Source organism: Mercenaria mercenaria, chromosome 3 (assembly GCF_021730395.1).
Source record: "Mercenaria mercenaria strain notata chromosome 3, MADL_Memer_1, whole genome shotgun sequence".
In the NCBI taxonomy this organism is placed as follows: Eukaryota; Metazoa; Mollusca; class Bivalvia; order Venerida; family Veneridae; genus Mercenaria; species Mercenaria mercenaria.
In genome coordinates, this window is record NC_069363.1 from 39,397,394 (window position 1) to 39,419,136 (window position 21,743).

Genomic DNA, 21,743 nt, shown 5'->3' on the forward strand with positions numbered 1-21,743 from the left:
TTAGTCGAAAATATTTTATTTCAAGAGGTAGAAGCGACATGTAAAAATGCAATGTAAATTAGGTGGGTGGGGTACAAAATAAACAATTAAAATAACTTAAATATACTTTCTACAGAGAAAGTGCAAATATAATATATTTGATATGTCCAATTGGCTTGTTTAATAACATCATATCCGATATTATAAGTAATTTTACTAATATTTTCAATCATTATTCAGCGGTATTAATTTCGTAAACGGTCGCCATATTGATGACGTCATTTCCGGATCCAGTCGAGGTCGCCAGAAGAGATACATACATATTACTTTTGTCTTGGACCAAGGAATAATTTGGTATATGTGGCTATATTTCTCAACTACTTTCGAGCGGGATTACGAATGGCCGTGGACTATATAAGGTAGAGACAAAGTCTCGTAACCTTATTTTTGAACATCTCTTGTATTGTGAAATCAATATATTACCTGCCCAGAATTATAAAGAGACTCCCAAAACAAGTAACAAGCATCATGATAAGGTATGCTAGACCAACATGGTAGCCTTTCACTGCGTCTTCATAGGATCCATAGAAAAACCACACCTGGGCCAAAACTCCCTGACGAATGCAATTATAAATAACAAATATATCTGACCATCAATGGTGTTATTTAGCTTTAAATGAATTAACTCACCAAAAAGTTATGTAAAGTTTTTGTTTGCTTGATAACATGTTTAAGCTTTATTTTATCACAACCTTTAATACCAGATTTTACTGTGATTTTACAATAAAGACTTAGTTTTGCAAGTAACGATTTAGTATCAGAGGTAAAGGATGCATGGTTTACACACTGTCTTCTGCTGAATCATTGCAGAGAACATTTTAATCACTCAGAAAAGGACATGTCTTCTGCTGAATCATTGCAGAGAATATTTGAATCACTCAGAAAAGGACATCACCACTTTTTGATTCATTTTAGTCTACCTAGTGAACTCTATACAACAGAATCTGTCTAAGAGTTCATGTATTGTCTGCTCACAGAGGTCATCACAACCACACCTCTATGTAATACCAATACTGGATTTTCCAGCTGTGTTCGGTCTGTTTTTAAACTATTTCTAATGCAAGACAGTAAAACACATTTAAAATTTTATATGCATGCCAAAATTATGTATATGCAAAATTATATTTACAAATTCCATACCTTTCCATCAATCAGGTTTTTAAAAGCAAACTGTCCATGGATCTTATCATAGTCAAAGCAAACTGCTGTAGGGAAGATGACAAAGCTCATCCACATAACAGCAAGCAGAAAGTTCAGAAACATCACCCACCTCACAAATACAAACAATGATCCAATTGCTGAACCAAAATTACCTGAAATTAATAGATAAGGAAAAAGAAAAGCTCATTTAAGTATTAAATCCAACCATAAAGAATTAAATCATCAGCAAAAGAATCCCGAAATAGTATCAAGAAATACAAACTTGCATGGAAATTGCTGGTTGTCATAACAGGTCAACTACCATAAGTACATAGATGAAATAGTTATTTTAAAATCTGTATAAATCGCTTTCTCTGCAATGTCACACAACAACTGTGAAAACTGATTCTTTGAACAGTTTTATGACAGCACGTATGTGTTTTCAATATAGTAATTTCATGAATTGTTACTTTTAGCAAAGCCTAAATGTGAAAATTGATTTTTTTTCAAACGACTATATGACAGCACGCAGCTGTTTTCAACAAATTTCATGAATTGTTACTTTCAGCAAAGCCTAAATGCAACTAACGTTTGAAAGAGGTTTCCCTTACTTTCCATCATTTTGATGTAGGTTTTCAATATGACAGTCTCCTGGTTTTTTACTCTCCATCTTCTGTACCAGTTCTACAATAAACAATTGTAAAAATGGTTATAATCTACAGAAATGCAACCAAATGAGAGCTCAGGTTTTCTTAATTACTGGATTAAGCTGAAGGTAATACTGGTACTGCTTGTTCATCAGCACTTCAATTTTTTATGAAGGCAGAACTTCATACCGACGTTTTCTGTTATAACAAATTATGCCTGATAATATTTTGCACCCCTCTCCCACATCTTAAAAACAAAAAAAAAAACAAAAAAAAACAACAATATATTATCAGTTTTGTGTCCTAACAAACAAAAAGATATGTTGCAGACAATCATCTAAACAGATTTTTTTGCAGACATTTTTCGTAACAAACTTGAGGTGTACTTAGAACTAAACCCAGTATCTGAACATCTTTACACAGAAACTAGAAATGTGTCACAGACACGGATGCCCCCGCAACATGAGAAAGGTTATAGGCATGGTTCTGCTCACAAACTAAAAGAAGGACCCTTGGCCCTATTTACAAAAAAAATATTGTAGGAAAACCAGAAAATTTAGTAATCTGTATAGGTAGTGAAACCAAGGTCTGTGACCTTGACCTTTGAGCTAATGAAATGGTTTTGCGCACGACACATCATCTATCCATGCTTATCATTTGTGTCAAATTATTTTGAAATCGGACCATGTAGGTCAAAGTTATGGCCTGGACACGAAGACCACTTATGTAGTGAAAATTGGCTAAGTTCAACCAAGGTCTGTGACCTTGACCTTTGAGCTAGTGAAATGGTTTTGCACATGACACATCGTCTATCCATGCTTATGATTTGTTTCAAATTATTTTGAAATTGGACCATGCATGTCAAAGTTATGGCCCGGACACGAACACCACCCTTTCCCAAACACACACACAGCATGGTAACACTATATGCCCCCCACCCCCACCCCACCCCATCCCCATATTTTTTGGCAGGGGCATAAAAAAAGTAGTTACATTAAAACAGTTCATTATATATGAGTAGCGTAACTGTGAATACAAAAACCATGAAATAAGTAACATTGTAGATAAGGTTTTTTAAATTTGATGCAGTTGTCAAGAGGTAACACTACCTGACTTTTAAACCAGGGTTCATGAGTTCATGTATAGTGTTTTACACTTGGCAAGCTTAAGAATTAGGGTAGCTTTTTGAATTGGAGGATCTTCTGTATCTTGCACTATCCTTCTGCTTTTGTTCTTTAATAACATACAAGAGGGCAATGATGGCCCTATATCACTCACCTGAGTACCATTGCTTTAACCAAAAACAAAAAGAAATTTTTTTACAAGGTACAGATATGCCAAAATACACCTAAAAATTGGAGGTACCATCCATGTTGTACAACAGAAAAGTGGTCTCAGTTATTCCCTACGGCCAATAATAAAAAAGTTACTAAATAGGCTATTTATAGTAACATAAAGGGGAAGTAATAAAAAAAAATATTGTAAGCAAACAAAAGAAGAATCTGCCAAGAACAAAAACAAGAGCACTGCAATGCAACGCAAATGCAGAGCAATATTCACATAAAACAAAGTCATATGACCTTTAACCCCTAAGTGTGACCTTGACATTGAATTTAGCCATCCGAAATATGCGCTCTGCACATCCTTTCAATGAGTGAACATTTGTGTCCGGTTTCTCTGAAATCCATCAAGGGGTTCAAGAGTTACAGAGCGGAAGGGAACTTGCTAACCAACACACAGACAGACAGACGGACACCGAGGTGATAACATAATACGTCCCTGCGGGTGAATATAAAAGAATCGAGATCTTATGGTGATACAAGTTGTGTGCAAGTTTAGTTAAAATCAAGTCATAAATGAAGCTGCTATTGTGCAGAAAAGGTCAAAATAGCCAATTTTGGCCCTTTCAGGGGCCATAACTCTGGAACCCATTATGGGATTTGGCCGGTTCAAGAAGGAACCAAGATTTTTTGGTGACACAAGTTTTGTGCAAGTTTGATTAAATTCAAATCATTAATGAAGCTGCTATTGGGCAGACAAGGTCAATAGCTAATTCTGGCCCTATCAGGTGCCATAACTCTGGAACCCATTATGGGATCTGGCCAGTTCAAGAAAGGAACCAAGATGTTATGGTGACACAAGTTTTGTGCAAGTTTGGTCAAAATCAAATCATAAATAAAGCTGCTATTGTGCAGATAAGGTCAAAATAGCTAATCTTGACCCTTTCAGGGGCCATAACTCTGGAACCCATAATGGAATCTGGCCAGTTCCAGAAAGGAACCAAGATCTTATTGTGATACAAGTTGTATGCAAGTTTGGTAAAAATCAAATCATAAATAAAGCTGCTATTGTGTAGACAAACTCAAAATAGCTAATTTTGGCCCTTTCAGGGGCCATAACTCTGGAACCCATAATGGAATCTGGCCAGTTCCAGAAAGGAACCAAGATCTTATTGTGATACAAGTTGTGTGCAAGTTTGGTAAAAATCAAATCATAAATAACGCTGCTATTGTGCAGACAAGCTCAAAATAGCTAATTTTGGCCCTTTCAGGGGCCATAACTCTGGAACCCACAATGGGATCTGGCCAGTTCAAGAAAGGAACCAAGATCTTATGGTGATACAAGTTGTGTGCAAGTTTGGTTAAAATGAAATCATAAATGAAACCACTATCGTGCAGACAAGAAATTGTTGACGGACGGACACACGGACTGACAACGGACGAAGGGTGATCACAAAAGCTCACCTTTTCACTATGTGACAGGTGAGCTAAAAAGGGAACTGAAAAAGTAGTTGCTTAATTAATGCAAATGGTGTCCTTTCAAGCAAGTTTTGGCTGTATATCTGTAAGTCATTTCTGATTTGCACAAATTAGAAGCTTGTATGTGCAAATGTTCACCTCTGCAAAAAGTCTCAAATACACTCAATCTGGCAAACTTCGAAACTTTTTGCTAACCAAGGCTTTGTTCTACTCCACTGGCCAGCCAAAATGCACTAAAAATATATATATTCACTAAATTCAAAGGGGAATACAAATAGTAATTGAGTAGTTGTGTCCAAGTGAACATGCCCATATTGAATAGATGTCAGTAAAAACATGAGCTGTCACAGGAGACAGCGTGCTCGACTATTTGATGCTGGATAGTGAAATTGGGTACATCTGTGGAAGCTGGAGCTGTCAATGGAGTGTTTAATGACTCAAATGTGGATGAAGATAATGGATAATAGCTTAATTCTCAAAACATTAAATCAGTTTAAAAGAAACATAATTCTTTCAAAAATTTCTGCAAAAGTAATGCATCATGTGTCATATCATGTGGCTAATAATTTGGAACAACCATTTTAAGTTTGAATCAAATCTATTCAGTAATTCTGGAGGTACAGCAAAAGTGCATTGCAACTTGAACCAGAAATTCTTTTAGTAAAAAGAAGGTATAACTCAGAACGTACTTGTGCCAGCATTATCAAACTTGTGTTATAAGATGTGAGTGATGATGTGGAAAAACCAGTGTAAGTTTGATTAAATATATTTAGTAACAACAGAGATATAAAAGCTTAAAAATTATTCTGAAATTCTAAGTAAAAAGGGGATATAACTCATAAAATATTTGCACCATAGTTACTGACCTTGTGTCATATGATGATGATGATCTGGAAAAACTAATTTAAGTTTTAATCAAATTCATTAAGTAATGACTAAGATATAGTGAAAGTGCACCACAATTAACCTGAAATTCTAACTAAAAAGGTGGCATAATTCATGAAATATTAGTGCAAGAGTTATGGCCCTTTTATCATATGATGTGGGTGATGATGTGGTACAACTATTCTAAGTCTGAATCAAATCCATTCAGTAATAAAAGAGATAAAGTGAAAGTGCATCAAAACTTTAACCTGAAAGTTTAAGCAAAAAGGGGGATAATTGGTTCAAGAGTTATTGTCCTTGTGTCATATGATGTGGTACAACTGATTAAAGTTTGAATCAAATCTGTTTGGTAATAACAGAGATAGAGTGCATAAAATCTTTAAAATGAAATGTTAAGTAAAAAGGGGGATAACTCATAAAAAACAGGTGTCACAGTTATGGTCCTTGTGTTAAATGATGTAGGTGATGATGATGAACAAATATTTTAAGTTTGAATTAAATCCCTTCTGAAATAATAGAGATATAGTGAAAATGCATCAAAATTAACATAAAATTCTAAGTAAAAAGGGGGCATAATTCATGAAAAATTGGTGCTAGAGTTATGAACCTTGTTTCATATGATGTGGGTGATGATATGGAACGACTATTTTAAGTTTGAATCAAATCCAGTTAGTAACTAGAGGTGCTTTTGAGAAAAGCGCATGTCTCCAACAACTGCCTAATCATCTGAATAGTAAGTCTGTCTTTGTAAACTGTTTGTGGCCTATTGGTATTCACATGTTGGGAGTTATATTAACCTGTGTACAATGCTGTGTCGGTGTACAATGCTGTTCTGTGGTAGCGGATGAGAGTAACCGTCTACAATGCTGCGCTAGTGGTTGTTGGCAATTATGTTCAAGGGCCATAATTCCAAAGTGTCTTGGCCGATATGACTAGTTATCGAACTTGGCCGAGGTCTTATGGTCAAACACATTTTGTTCAAGTTTGGTGAAGATCGGATGAGAAATGTTCGACTTAGAGTGCGGACAAGCTTTGTGACAGACAGACAGATAGACACACACATACACACACACACACAGACTGGAGTAAATCAATGTCTCCCACACCACTGTGTGGTGGGAGACATAATAAGTAAGATAAAGTGGAAGTGCACCAAAGCTTTAACCTGAAATTCTAAGTAAAAAGTGGAGATAATTCATGAAATATTTGTGCCAGAGTTATGACCCATGTGCCATAATATGATGTGAGTGATGATGAGGAATAACTATTTTAAGTTTGAAGTAAATCAATCATATAATAACAAAGATAAAGAGAAAGTGCATCAAAACTTTAACCAAGGTGCGGACGCCGATGCCAGGTTAAGTAAAATAGCTCTCCATACTTCGTATCGTCGAGCTAAAAAAGTCAAACCTTGAAATCAAACCAGATCAACTTCCAAAAACCCATGGCAGCTCTCACATTTGTCTGCTGTCTTCTGAAACAATAACATATATTCAGTCACTTAATATATATAGATCAAAATGGCTGGGTTTTGTTTGAAGCTTTGAAGGAAGCAGAGTAACCCTTATCATTAAATGCTTTAATTTGATACTAGTTGTCACATTTGTCAAAATGAAATGAACATGTTAAGTAGCCTTTGAGTAATTTCAATGTAAATGTTCAACCTTTGTTGAAGGTAAAGGCAAGTTTTATTTCCTGTTGCTTTGTTAAACAATGAACATAAGGTCTGTAGTGCTTTTGAGCGAGTGTATTTTAAAACAGTTAAAACCAATAATTTCTTACCCTCGGTAATTTGCTAATACCAAATGACAGCTGTGTCGACTGGGGCAGTCATGATAAAATGTCTTGCCTAATGACATTGGAGTGGGCAGGATTCCAACCTGGGGCCTTCAACTCTGTAGGAAAGCATCTTAGCCCTCTCAATCAATGTTTTGATTAGTAATACTAAGGAATTTACCAACTGTGTAATTGCAGTGATATATATGAGAAGAAACTAATGAATAACATATATATTACTGTTTTTGTTTGCCAGTTTTGAACAGGTCCTCAACTCGCACTTCTTCTGACTCATTGTCTTCAATAAAGTTGCTTTGTTCATGTAATGACAGGCCTATATAAATAACAAGATCTGTAGGAGGACAGCAATGCTTGACTATTCAACAGCCTTGTCAATTGAATGAATACAAAAGTCGAAAAAGGGGCATAATTTTGTAAAAATGCGAAACAGGGTTATGGAACCTGCATAGTTCTTATCAGCTCATGACAGTGGACAAGTGTGTGAAGGTTCAATCTATTCCCATTAGTGGGTACTGAGATACCAGCTTACATACAAAACCTTAACAAAAGCTGCTAAGTCAAAAAACGGGCATAATTTTGTAAAAATGCAAAGTAGAATTATGGAACGTGACACTGCAAGTCAGATCATGACAGTGAACAAGTGTGTGAAGTTTCAATCCATCCTTTTAATGGGTACTGAGATACCAGCTTGCATATAAAAATTTAACCAAAAACTGCTAAGTTGAAAAAGGGGCATTAATTTTAAAAAATTAATGCAAAGTAGAGTTATTTAGCCTATGCACTGCATGTCATATCCTGACAGTGAACAAGTGTGTAAAGTTTCAGTCCATTCCCATTAGTGGATACTGAGATACCAGCTTGCATACAAAACCTTAACCAAAAATTTCTAAGTCTAAAAAGGGGCATAATTTTGTAAAAAAGCACAACAGAGTTATGGAACCTGTGCAGTATAAGTCAGTTTATCATAGTGAATAAGTGTGTGAAGTTTCAATCCAGCTTACTTATACAAAACCTTAACCAAATCCGGATGCTGACACACAGGCGAGTCCAATAGCTCTACCTGTTCTTTGAATAGTCGAGCTAAAAAGTGAAACAAAATCACAGACAAATTCCTACACTATCAATGGCAAACATCTGTGTATACTGCTGGTAACACTGTACTCTAGTACTAAGATAACTAACAGCAGATATAACAGTAAAATTAAATCTATAATTTGAAACTACCATTATTAAAGAATATAATTTAGTTAGTACTTTAAAGCAGGTATGCAACATTTTCTGATAAAAGCAGATATACTAGTGGATCATGCATTTATTTAATAAGCTATGAAATATTGTGGTAAAGTAAAAAATGATAAATTACATATACAGAGATATAATAACTTCTTCTGTTTACTACTGTTAATTAATATATATTCCCGAGGGATTTTTGTTAATTTAGCATCACAAAAAAATTCTATCGAAAACTTGGATTTCAGTTACTTTTAACTTAAATTTTGTGAAATTATGATCAATTGAAAATATCTGATTCTACAATTTGTACAGCAGCAACAGAAAACCAGTCTGAGATTCAGGCATACCTGAGTAAAAGAAATTTCAACATATCAATATATACCAGATGACTGTGTATGTGGATGTCTGCCTTTCATTAAAACTTCTGTCAGAGACGCTGCAACGGATTTCTTCCTATGTAATGTGACAGGATTCTCCTGAATAAAACCAGCAGATTAAACAGGAAAATTATATAAAATTTGAAAACATGAGAGAAAATGAAATGTGTCACTGTGAGTTCTGGCTAATTAATCTGTTTTACAATTTAATACTTACAACACGAGTCTAAACAACAAGTCTGAACAAGACATCAATAATTCCCCAAAAAGGTGCAACAAACTGGCTTTAAAAACTTTGCAGATCTCTCTGAAAACTGTGTACAATACATAATCATGTATGTTTTGAAAGTTATTGTAGACTGTAAGACCTTAGCTGAATGTGCTGGAATTTCAACATTTAGTCCTTGCTTTAGGTTCCAGACAGCATAGACTTGCAAGCACATTAAAGCTTATCAAAAATTATATGGGAAAACATGTAGACATGTGTCATGAAATCTGTTTCATGGGGAATGAACAGTCATACCATGTCATGCTATATGAACAGTCATACCATGTCATGCTATAATACTAAGAGGCTTAATTTTCAGAACTATTTTAAAATCCTTTTGAAGACATTCTGCATCCTATTTAATTAACTTAGAATAGTTTATACTCAAAATATAAAGGATAATCAGCACTAATTATAGGAAATTTGCTGTCAGAGATAGTGAAAGCAAAAAGGCAGAAAGTCAGAAAAATATTTTTGAAAAATTAGATAATGATTTCAAGTTGGTAGCTAGAATGAACTCAGAGACTTATTTAAATATATCATTATACCTGATCACACCAGTCTAAACTATGAATACTTGCAGTTGACACCTGGTTTTGATCTCTAACACCACTACTCCATTCTTGCAGCTCAATTTCATCATTTTCACCTTCAACTAGCCAATGCCTGTAAACATTTAACAAGTGGAGTAGAGTATGGCACCAATTGTTTTGCAAGAATTTTGGCGAGATACCTAATATCGCTCCATTGAATTATTTACGTAACTATGAAGCATTGTCTTTGCAAGCTTGTGCATGAATTTATTGCGATCTGTGCTGCAAAATTAATAGCGAAAATCTGGCAAAGTATAAACAAAGCAAAGGTGTGTTGCTTGTAGCCTTCAAATCTCACTGTACATAGTCTCTCTCTGGGCAGGAAAAACAAGCATTGTGATACAGTAGATTACATGTTGAAACAAGCAAATTCGATGAACTGGTATCCTGCCGAAAGGGTTTGTGGTGAGGAATGGCAAAAAATATATCCGGCAAAAAGTTAAGGATGTTAATAAGAAGCAAATAGTTTCATTAGTCTAAATCAATTTAACAGAAAAAGAATGCTTTTTTTTTTTGAGATGGGGGTGGGGTGGGCAGCGAGGGGTGATCGGGTGAGGGTACAAAACTTCACATGTTGATTATAAATAGTCTGATGGAAAATTAAAAACGAAAAAAAAAAATTGGGGTTGGGGGAGGGGGGGATGCATGATCGGGGTGGTGGGCATGACTGGGTGGAGGAGTGAGGTGGGGGAATGGTACAACTTTGCATGTTGAATGAAAATATTCATGGAAGGTTTGAAAAAAAAATTAAAAAAGGAATGAAAATGTTTTGTTTTTTTTTTTAGGGGGGGGGGGGGGGGGGGGGGGGGGGGGGGGGGGGGGGGGAAGGGGAGGGTGTGTGACCAAGGCAAGGTGGTGACCAGGTGTGGGTACACAACTTCACATGTTTATAATAAATGTTCATGGAAAAGAATGAAAGAAGTTTAATGAATTTCTATCAATTAGTTGGTTTGTTATGTACTAATCTGTTTATTTTTAAACAATTAAAGGGCAATAACTCTAAGGAAAATTTTATTTGCCGTCGTTTTTTGAACAATGAACATAAGCTCTGTACAGCTTTTGAGCGACCATATTTTAATAACAGTTAAAACCGATTATACCTTACCACCAGCAATTTGCTGGTCCTCGACTGAGGAAAATCATGATAAAGTTCCTTGCCCAATGACACACCACAGGAATCGAACCTAGGCAGGGGTCTTCACCTCGGTAGGAACACAGGGATTCGTCAAGTGCTATGATAGAGGGGAAAAATTTTTTTGTTAGAGGGGAATTTTTTTGTTTAACTTTTAAATGTTTTTTTAGATGAAATTCAAGAACTTATAGATCTATGAAAAAAAAAATCACCCATAAAAAAACATAAATATATATTTTTACATGTAAGTTCTTGAATTTCTTCTAAAAAACATTTAAAACAAAAAAAACCCCTCTAACAAATTTTTTTTTCCCCCTCTATCATTGCACGTGACGGATCCCTGTGCGTAGGAAAGCATCTCAGCCCTCTCGACCACACTTATACTAGAAGTGGCCTATTAACGTCGTATTTATACAAATAATTTCAATTTAAAGACAGATCGACAGTACCCACCGGCTTGTCATTGTGATGAAACTATATTTTGCAAAAAGTCTAAAGATGTGCTACAAATTGAACTTTCCCGCCATGTAAACATAATTTACGGGCACCTGCTGTTGTGATTTTTATTTTACTTTTTTATTATTTATGAAATGACGTACTGAAAACCATTCGATAAGAAGTTTTACAATTTTAAATATCCGCTGGTATTGTGATTGCAAAAATAAAGCATTTTTTGTATTCTCGTTTGCACGGTATCACCATCGGAATGTTTCAAAATGGCGACTAACATGTAAATATTCGGAATATTTTTCATTATTTTCTAATTTCTGATCGTATATTACGCTTCTCCATCATGACAGCTGAGTTTTCGGAAAGTGTTGCAGCTTCTCTCGTTCGAGAGTATCTAAGTAGAAAGGTAGGAAGCGATAGCACGGGTATATTGACAATTATGCCTCTTTCTCGTAATTCCGAGCCTTCTCATTGATCCGAGCTTTTGGAAAATTTGCACTTGCAGCTATTTCCTGTTTCTAAATTTTATGTATGTTGTGGCAAATCAAATGACAGTTAAACACAAATAAAAAGAAAATAGAATTACTTGCATTAAAATAGAAATATACACAACAGAAAATTTTTGCACAAAATTTGCTTATCTAAAATCACTGGGGTAATATATAACCTTCTTACAGAAAACAGAAACCACTTATTTTAAAACTTTTTTGTCCGCAAACACAATAATATATCTTTTCTTAATTTTAAAAAAGAACTTTTTCCAAAAAAAGCCTAATTTTTTAGAGCTAGTACAAATGATCACAAGTCTCGGTTCAACGAGAAAGAATCTGGCTGTTTCAGAGGGTTAGGATCATCATGTGAAAGCCTGGATTATTCATTTACAACAATCCTTAGAATTTTTCTTCATGGGGATTTTTTAAGTTTAGATGTTGGAATATCAAACTATAGCAGAAACTCTTTTGAAACTTAAAACTGTTACTGACCAGCACTGAAATACCGGTTAAGGGGCTCGGAATAACGAGAAAAGGGCATAATTGCCTGGCAAAGAAATCAGCTACACTACAGTAAAATTCATATACATCTCATCTACATCTTTCACCCAACCGTCGATTTTCGACTATCACTGGGCGGCGCTGTCAGAGAAACAGTTGTTAAAGAACTGATATGTTACAATGTTAAAAGAATAAAAGCTAAAAAAGACAGTATGCTACAGTTAAAATGGGACAGAGGCAACAGAATTACATACTGACCACCGCCAGCCTCTCTCTAAAGATACTGAGACTGGGGCTAGATTTAACATAAGTTGGTAGGGAGTTCCAGATTCGGATGGTCCTAGGGAAGTAGGAGTTAGAAAAGTACTGAGTGTGAGACATGGGGATTAAGTATGCCTGCTTCTTGTCAATTCGACCCTTCCTGTGGTTTCGATCCCTTAGCATTTTCCGAAATAACGCACGAGACGCATCTGACATCAGCCAAGTACCGGTTACGTTCGATACGTCGAAGATTCACCTAAGCGTAAAACGCGAATTTATCACTCAACATGCGCAAAAAGCAGATAAATCATCAAACAAATGGTTGACACAGTATATATTCGACCTTAATTTCATCTAAATTCCCAATTATTTGCCATTAAATCGTTGAAGTTTCCATTTAATTTTCGCTAAACATTCTTCCACGCAACCGTACTCTTGCAGGTGTGTATTGATTTTTCAGCCGATAGTTGCTTCCCTTTCAGAAACCCCGTATATTACCGTTAAATTCATACTTACTGGTCCGCCATTTTTAATGCAAAATGAGGCGAGCGGCTGACGTTTTCGCGGGTTGTTGGGTCATGCAATTGTCCGCGCACCTGCTCTTTTGACTCTAAATTTCTTGATTTTGCTTTGAATCTTATTTAATAATAGATTTTGTTGCATAATGCCAGTATTTTTGATTTTTCAACCAACTAATTGGTGTCTTATAGAGGGTCAAACGAAATAAGGCTGCAGTGCCTAAAACTAATTTCTTGGTCCAGAAACTAATCATCCAGTTTACATGTGTTTTTAAAAAGTTACACTTTCCAGTTTGTACATCGTTATTTTACAATTCTACATACAAGTGGCTTCAGGATGGAATGAACAAAGTGAACTGTGCGGTAAATACTAATTTTTCACATTAAACAAGACTTTCTACACATAAGCATTCAGCGGGTGCGAATTAACAAGAAAGCTTTTTAGTGATTCAGACCGATAACATGGCTGGTTTTATGTATGCATAATTTATATATTTTATATTTCTTTGTGTTTTAAGCTATTTATATCTTTGAAGGAATGCCCAAAATATACTTTGACCTAATTTTGACCCTTGCAAATGTCTTTGTTAATGCGCATGCGCAGAAGGAAGTGTTAATGGGATCGAAACTACAGCATAACAGGCTAATTTAGGTTTCTAGTTGGAATAAGATGAGATTGGTCGACTGCAACTGTCTGGGTCCTTATTTTATAAAACATTACTAATGAATTGTGTAACCTTCTATATTGGAGTGTATTCCATTCTAAGGTTTTCAGCATTTGTGTAACACTACTGGTGTAACTGTAGTCATACATGACGTACCTAGCAGCTGACCTTTGGACATTTTCGACTTTGCTAGTGAGGGTTTTTTGCCAAGGATGCCAGACGCTTGAACAGTACTCAAGTTGAGGGCGGACATAGGTGTTATAGGCAGCAATGTTGACCTTTTTATTGTCAGTTTTGACATTTCGTTGTATGAAGCGAAGAGTGGAAGTTGCTTTGGAGGTGATATTGTCAATGTGTTTGGACCAGTTTAGATCTTTGGAAATGGTTATGCCTAAGTATTTAGCTGCCTCACAAGTTTTTAACTCTATGTTGTGAAGTTTGTAGGGGTAGACTACAGGATTTTTCTTTCTAAAAATTCTAAGGACTTCACACTTGTCCGGGTTGAACTCCATGGACCATGTCTTCTCCCAGGTTTCTAAGCTAATGAGGTCTTGTTGCAGAGATATACTATCTGAAATGGAGTTGATGGTAAGGTATATTATGGTGTCATCTGCAAACATTCTTGTGTTACATTTGACGGAATCTGGTAAGTCATTGATATATACCAGGAAGAGACATGGCCCAAGAACAGACCCCTGGGGAACTCCAGACAATACAGGAAGTTCACTGGAAAAATGACCATCAACAGCGACTTTCTGGGAGCGATTGGACAGGAAAGATTTGACCCATTTGGTAATTTGAGGGTTGACACCAAGGCTTTGTAGTTTATAAATTAGTCTAATGTGATCGACCTTGTCAAACGCCTTGGAGAAGTCCATGACAATAACATCTGTTTGTTGACCCTGTTCAGTGTTATTGTAAAGTTCCTGAGTGAAATTAATGAGCTGAGTCTCACAACTGTGACCTGATCTAAAGCCGTGCTGGAACTGGCTAAGTAGGTTATGCTTGTCAAAATAGGTCATAAGATTGGAAACAACAATGTGTTCAAGGAGTTTGGAAGCAATGCAAGTTAGGGAAATTGGGCGATAGTTACTAGGTTTAGACTTGGGACCTTTTTTAAATACGGGGGCTACGGTGGCTTTTTTCCAATCACTGGGTACTAGGCCAGATTCGAGAGATAACCTGTATATATGGGCAAGTACAGGAGCAATTTCATGGTGGAGTTCTTTTAGGATGCGTGGGGATAATTCATCAGGTCCTGAGGCTTTATGTGGGGATAGGCCATAGAGCAGTTTTTCCACACCTTCAGTGGTGACCTGGATCTTATTCATCATGGAGACTGGGGATGAGAGGACGTTGGAACATATATGCTTCAGACTAAGGGGCTGGGGAGGGGAAAAGACAGATTCAAATTGTTTGTTTAAGATAGTAGCCTTTTGGATGGGGTCTGTGTAGGTAAGACCATCTGATTTAAGGGGGGCAATGCCGACATTTTCTTTTTTGTTGTGCTTGATGAAGCTGTAAAACTTTTTGTTTTTACCAGGTTGTGAGTCATGGTCAAATATGACACTTTCCATATATGACCAGTATTGGGCTCTTATTTGCTTCTGGATAGAAGACTTAAGGGATTTGAATCTTTGTTGGCGGGCTGGGGAGGGAGATTTGTGTAGTTTCTGGTACAGTTTATCACGCTTATGTATAAGCCTGATAATTCTCGGGGTTAACCATGGCAAGTCGGCACGGGGTTTCATTTTCAGTTCAGTTATGCTCATTGCTGTTATTGATCTTTGGTCTGAAACGAACAACGTGTAGAGAATCCTGTAACCAGAAATTAGTTCTGGCTGACTATTATCTGTTATCTTCAAATCAAGACCTCCTGTCTGGAAGAACCGTCTGATGACATAGAATTAGAATGTGTAGATCTAAATATCCACCACCATTGAATATTGCGTAAAACACTGGATTAAGGTACACTAAATCGCAGCACTATTTCTGTCGCATGACTTATATGTCTACATGTAACGAGCTGAAAATACTTCAGCACTGACTGGGAGACACCTGCATTTTACCGGTACGCATTTTCAAAGAAAACGCTTCCTTATTCTTATGGGGGCCACCATATGGGGGCTACCACCCCCACACCCCGTTCTTCCTTTTTTGTTTTGTTTATTGAATAGATTATGGTTACAATTTAATATGAAAAAGACAAGCCTCTGAGCGAGTGTAGCTTAAACAACAAAGAAACTATTCACTGCTTAAAACAATACCGAGAACCTATTCGCTTGAAAAGAAACAAAAATTTAGTGTCATTATATCTGTAACAGCGAATATCGTACGTTGCAAAATTTATGGAAAGCCGGTGTCACGGTGACGTCATAACCTGTTTGCGGCGTTCTTATGGCTTTATGCTTATTAATGACATTTTATCCCATTTTCTGGCCAATGCTTGATCTTTTAAAAGAAAATCATATTTTTTTCTACCAACTGGAAATCTTTCTTGCATTATTTTTGAGTGATGGATAATACTCAGCAATCAAATGAAGTTCTGTATTCACTGCCATCAAAGCATTTCCTGTGAGCACCTGTCCTCTAGGGACACGCACTTCGTAAAATAAAAGCAAAATTGAAATAATTTCATAACATAACTTTTTTAAAAATAAAGACACCTAATGAACATAGAGATTGTAACTCAAATATAAAATTAAAAAAACAAAAAAAAACAACAATTTTCCCGACTTTGACGGAAGTAGAACAAAATGGCGGCACCCAAAATGGCGGCGCATAGATGAGAGGAAAATTTTTCAGCTACACCACTTTGCCCCATTCGGCACACCTTTGTTATATTCGCCTACACATTGCCGTAAGGCTTGCTATGCACTCGCAATTGCACTTTGCGCAATTGCTCGCGAGCTACGCTCGCTATTAAAGTGATTGTACCAGGCACAACCTCAGACTAAAAATCCTAACATGAAGTGCATACTGGTAAAGTGCATTCTAGCCTTGACCAGGAATCAAACCTGGGACCTCTCACACTTAAAGCGGACGCTCTACCACGTCACTGTTAAAGCTAGCTCAATAGCAAGGAAGTATAAGTGCACTACTCAACCCCACTACATACACCCCCTCCATTTTAGAATTTGTCCTCGAATTCCAGGAGTTTGAACCTCTGTGGGATGTTCCAAGATGTCCCATTCAAATCTACTCGTGAGTTATTTACGTTGGGTGCCAAATGTAACAGGCTGAAAATACTTCAGCACTGACTGGGAATCCTCCCCCTGTTTTACTTAGAATTTCAGGTTACAGTTTTGATGCACTTTCACTCTATCTCAATTATTACTAAATGGATTTGATTCAAACTGAAAGTATTGTTTCACATCATCTCCCACATCATATGACACAAGTCCATAACTCTGGTACCAATATTTTATGAATTATACCCCACTTTTACTTAGAATTTCAGGTTAAAGTTTTGATGCACTTTCATTCTATCTCAGTTATTACTAAATGTATTTGATTCAAACTTAAAATAGTTGTTGAACATCATCACTCACATCATATGACACAAGAGCCGTAACTCTTGTGCCAATATTTCATGAATTATTTCCCCTTTTCACTTAGAATTTCAGTTTAAAGTTTTGATGCATTTTCACTCAATGGATTTGATTCAACCTTAAAATAGTGGAATCCACCTTATCACCCACATCATATGACACATGGTGCATAACTCTGGTACCAATTTTTCATGAATTATGCCCCCTTTTACTTAGAATTTAAGTTTAATTTTGATGCATTTTCACTATATCTTAGTTATTACTAAATGGATTTGATTCAAACTTTAGGCCTCACCAAATTAAAAAGTTGTTCATCCGATTTGCTGCTTGTATATTTTCAGAAACACAAAAAAAATTTTGTTTTTTTGTTTTTGGCTTGCGCTCGCCCCATTGAAAAAAATGAATCGAAAATTTTTTGGTGCGCTACTTTTTACGGACGTAAAAGTGTATAAATGCTTATACTTCCAGTCCCAGATTGTTCTCAAATGGATTTTAATCAAAATAAATACATACTACGCACACATCGTCTATAATAAATCATAATACTTATATTTAGTTGCATTAAAGTTATTTCCCCTTTATGCAGTTACGCCATTTTCTTCAAATGTTTACCAAATTACATACTACAAAAATCGATTTAGTTAATTCCCCTTTATGCAGTTATGCCATTTTCTTCAAATGTTTACCAAATTACATACTACAAAAACCGATTTATTTCATTGAAAACTGGATGAAGAAAAACATACTAATTTGTTTGATATCATCAATCTACATTATTTTGGTAAGGGTAAATACTTACTGATGCATGTCACTTATCTGTTTTCTGTTTTTTCCTGTCCAAATCATCAGCATTTGCATACGAAAGTTGGTGGGGTAATGAATTTACATTACGAGTTGTTTTCAGGACAGTTTTGATTTTCAAATTTTTCAATCATTTAGTAGACTAATGTTAATGCATGTTAATCTCCATTTCAGACTTTAATTGAGACTTTGTTTCAACAAATTTAATATGTTATGAAAGTTTAAAATTAGAAAAAAGAGCTGTACATAAGACATCATGCTCGACTTTTCTAAATCAGAGCTTTGCCAGTAAAAGGGGCATACAGTGAAACACCGCTCGCTCGAGCATCGATGACTCGAGTACCCGGGCTCGCTCGAGCAATTTGTGTGGTCCCGGCCGATTTCCTTCTATTTTCTATGTGAAATTACCATGGCTGGGTCGAGCATCGATAACTCGATCGCTCGAGCATAACACCTGGTCCCTTTGTATTAATTTACTATTTGCTTCTTCTGGCCAACTCGAGCAGAGGTGTCAAAAATTTTCACACTTCTGGTGTGGTAAGAATGTATCTGTTAATTAAAAATTTTCACACGCCGTGAGAATTGTGTGGTCTATTCCACGACTATCCTTAATGTTTGTGTGTCGGTATATTTGATCTAATTAATGAGATCAATTATTGATAAAAGGTTGAAGAAAGGTTCTATTGATCAAATATCGATCAATTATTGATTACTTAAAACTTGTTTTCTTCGAGATCTTCTCGATCCCGCAGAAAAGAAGTTCTAAGTAATCAATAATTGATCGTTATGAAATCTTAGTATTTAAATCAGCAGTTGTTTGCATGCAAATGAAGGAAATGATATAAACTTTTCATAAAATTGAGACGATAATTTTGATATGCACTTGTTGATAAAGTCCTAGTTGTTTTTTTCACATGTGCCATTTACAAATTACGTATTGAAACGTCTATCATAGATAACGTTTGTAATACGTTTATATTAAATGTCACAAGTACGTTATTATTACGCATCACGGTTTACTCTGCAAATGATCCCGATGACAATAGGTAAAACAAAATTCTATTTTCGACTTATGTTGGTCAGTGTTCGGGTCGCTCGAAACCATGGATAACTCGAGCATTTTACTTATCCCCTTGCGACCTCGAGCGAGCGGTGTTTTACTGTAATAGTCAGAAGCTATTAAAGTACAGAGCTATTGGTCATTATATAAAACTTAATTAAAAATATTCTATGTTAAAAAGGAGCATAACTCTGTCTAGATTCAGACTTTAGAGTATTGTTTCTCCTGGTGTAGACTTTGACAGTAAATAACTGTTCTAAGTTTCAAATCAGAAGCTTTAATAGATCTAGCAACACTCACATAGATATTTGATGTATCAAAAACTTTGTAAAGTCAGCTAAGAATGCTACATTTTCATAGCAGTAAATATTCGATTCGATATTTGATTACAGAGTATTGTATGACAATGTTATTACCTTTTTTCACGAGTTTGCTTTGTTGTGCGTCTGCGGGTTAGATTTTCTCAATCTCTGGGGACTTACTTTTTAATTTAGAAGTGCTATACATTCTATTTTAAGGTTTTTATTAGTCAGTCGAGAGCCAAATGAAGACAAATATATTTCTTCGCTCTTCGCTCGCTCCTAATTTTCTCAAAAACCAAAAAAAATATTTAAATTATTTTTTCGCTCGCCACATCAAATTTTTCAGAAAAAAATCCGATGAACAACTTATCAATTTGGTGTGGCCTTAAGTAGTTGTTCCACATCATCACCCATATCATATGACACAAGGCGATAACTCTTGCACCAATATTTTATGAATTATGCCACCTTTTTGCTTTGAATTAAACTTATTTAGTGTTTTGACACACTTTATCTGTAACTGAAATACATGGGGGATAATTTTAAAAAGCTGAACCCCAGAGCTTCAAAACAAAGTGCTAATAATACCTGTAGGTGGTATTTTCACTATACATTGGTATATTGTATGTATGAAAAAAAGAAATTCAATTATAAATATATATAATGAAACTTAAGCATTTTAAAAAGCTTTTCAAAAGTTATAAAATAATATAAAACAACACTGTTTTTGATAAATGACCTAAATTAATTTTGAAATAAAAAGTTAAAAGAATAAAGAGATAAATATTCATGTTTTAAAAACATCTATTTAGTGAAAATGACCATTAAAGGGAGATAATTAAAAATGGCAAATTATATAAAGGGATAATTTTATAGATTGAGCAACTACTTTTGGAAAACATTCGAAATTCTTCAATGGGCTCAACAGAACAATTTCAAGCACGGGTGTTTATGGAACTTAACCCTTACAGAAGCAAGCCTCTGTGGCGTACATGCTGCGTATTTCCTGTGTATATGCCGCGAACACAGTAGTACACCAGAGGAGTACATTTTACATACACCGCATGCCGCGTACATGCCGCGTACTATTTCGAAGAGTACACAGCATGTACGCAGGAGGTCACTAGTACACTTCAAGTACGCAGCACAGACTCTGAAAATTTAAGGAGTACACTGCATGTACGCAGGAGGGACTTGTACAAGAAAATAGTACACTGCATGTACACCGCAGATACTTCGAAATTTATAACACTTATATTTAGTTGCATTAAAGTTGTTTCCCCTTGATGCAGTTACGCCATTTTCTTCAGATGTTTACCAAATTACATGCTACAAAAAATGATTTATTTCATTGAAAAGTGGATGAAGAAAAGCATACTAATTTATTTGATAACATCAATCTACATTATTTTGGTAAGGGTAAATACTTATTGATGCATGTCACTTATCTTTTTTCTGTTTTTTCTGTCCAAATGATCAGCATTTGCATAAGAAAGTTGGTGGGGTAAGGAATTTTTCATTATCACAGCAGTTTCGCCACAAGAGTACACAGCATGTATGCAGCAGGAGTACACAGCATGTACGCCGCAGGACTTGGGCCAGGAGTACACAGAATGTACGCCGCAGGAGTACACAGCATGTACGCCGCAGGACTCGGGCTAGGAGTACACAGAATGTACACCGCAAGAGTACACAGCATGTACGCCGCAGGAGTACACAGCATGTACGCCGCAGGGGTAGTACACCGCAGGCTCATTTGCATGTGAAAAGTGTATGTGCCGCGTACATGCTGCGTACTATTTCTCGCATACTAAATTCCTCCAGCGTACATTCTGTGTACTATGTAGTCCACAGCATGTACGCAGCAAGTAGTACGCGGCAGAGCTCATTTGCATGTCAAAAGTGTACTACAAACGTACTATCGGTGTATGTGCGGTGTATATCCTGCGTACTATTTAAAGCCCTTGATTTCAGTACACATCATGTACGCATCATATACGCTGAATGTACACAGCAAGAGTACGCAGCAGGCCTTTTTCTTCTGTAAGGGAATGTAATACACAACAATGTCCTAGCAATATACTTACAAAAATGGTGGCCATCCAGCTGGCTTACGGAAGGTCGGTGGTTCTACCCAGGTGCCCGCTCGTGATGAAATGATGCACGGAGGGGCACCTGGGGTCTTCCTCCACCATTAAAAGCTGGAAAGTCGCCATATGACCTATCATGTGTCGGTGCGACGTTAAATCCAACAACAACAACAACAAAAATGG

The 21,743-nt window shown here is 36.1% G+C and overlaps 2 protein-coding genes across 11 annotated transcripts in view; one reads left to right on the forward strand and one right to left on the reverse strand.

The window, feature by feature from the left end:
- LOC123530728 (transmembrane channel-like protein 1) overlaps window positions 1-21,743 on the reverse strand; it is a 138,442-nt gene that overhangs the window by 31,546 nt on the left and 85,153 nt on the right. The window contains exons 1-8 of one of the 9 annotated variants that reach the window (XM_053538248.1): window positions 10,844-11,016; window positions 9,694-9,811; window positions 8,883-8,976; window positions 7,487-7,580; window positions 6,881-6,944; window positions 1,791-1,863; window positions 1,180-1,352; window positions 463-593 (exon numbers count right to left, since the gene is read on the reverse strand). In XM_053538248.1, coding sequence (XP_053394223.1) covers window positions 463-593; window positions 1,180-1,352; window positions 1,791-1,863; window positions 6,881-6,944; window positions 7,487-7,580; window positions 8,883-8,976; window positions 9,694-9,811; window positions 10,844-10,881 — 785 coding nt within the window. In that variant the 5' untranslated portion in view covers window positions 10,882-11,016. Of the gene's footprint in view, window positions 1-462; window positions 594-1,179; window positions 1,353-1,790; window positions 1,864-6,880; window positions 6,945-7,486; window positions 7,581-8,847; window positions 9,812-10,838; window positions 11,018-11,323; window positions 11,426-21,743 lie in introns of those variants that run through there. The other 8 variants (XM_053538252.1, XM_053538250.1, XM_053538249.1 and 5 more) reach the window with 8 other exon arrangements.
- Window positions 11,553-21,743, forward strand: part of LOC123530727 (probable ubiquitin carboxyl-terminal hydrolase MINDY-4) — a 30,873-nt gene continuing 20,682 nt past the window's right edge. Inside the window, exon 1 of one of the 2 annotated variants that reach the window (XM_053538246.1) lies at window positions 11,553-11,726. In XM_053538246.1, coding sequence (XP_053394221.1) covers window positions 11,664-11,726 — 63 coding nt within the window. In that variant the 5' untranslated portion in view covers window positions 11,553-11,663. Of the gene's footprint in view, window positions 11,727-16,415; window positions 16,617-21,743 lie in introns of those variants that run through there. The other variant, XM_053538245.1, reaches the window with a different exon arrangement.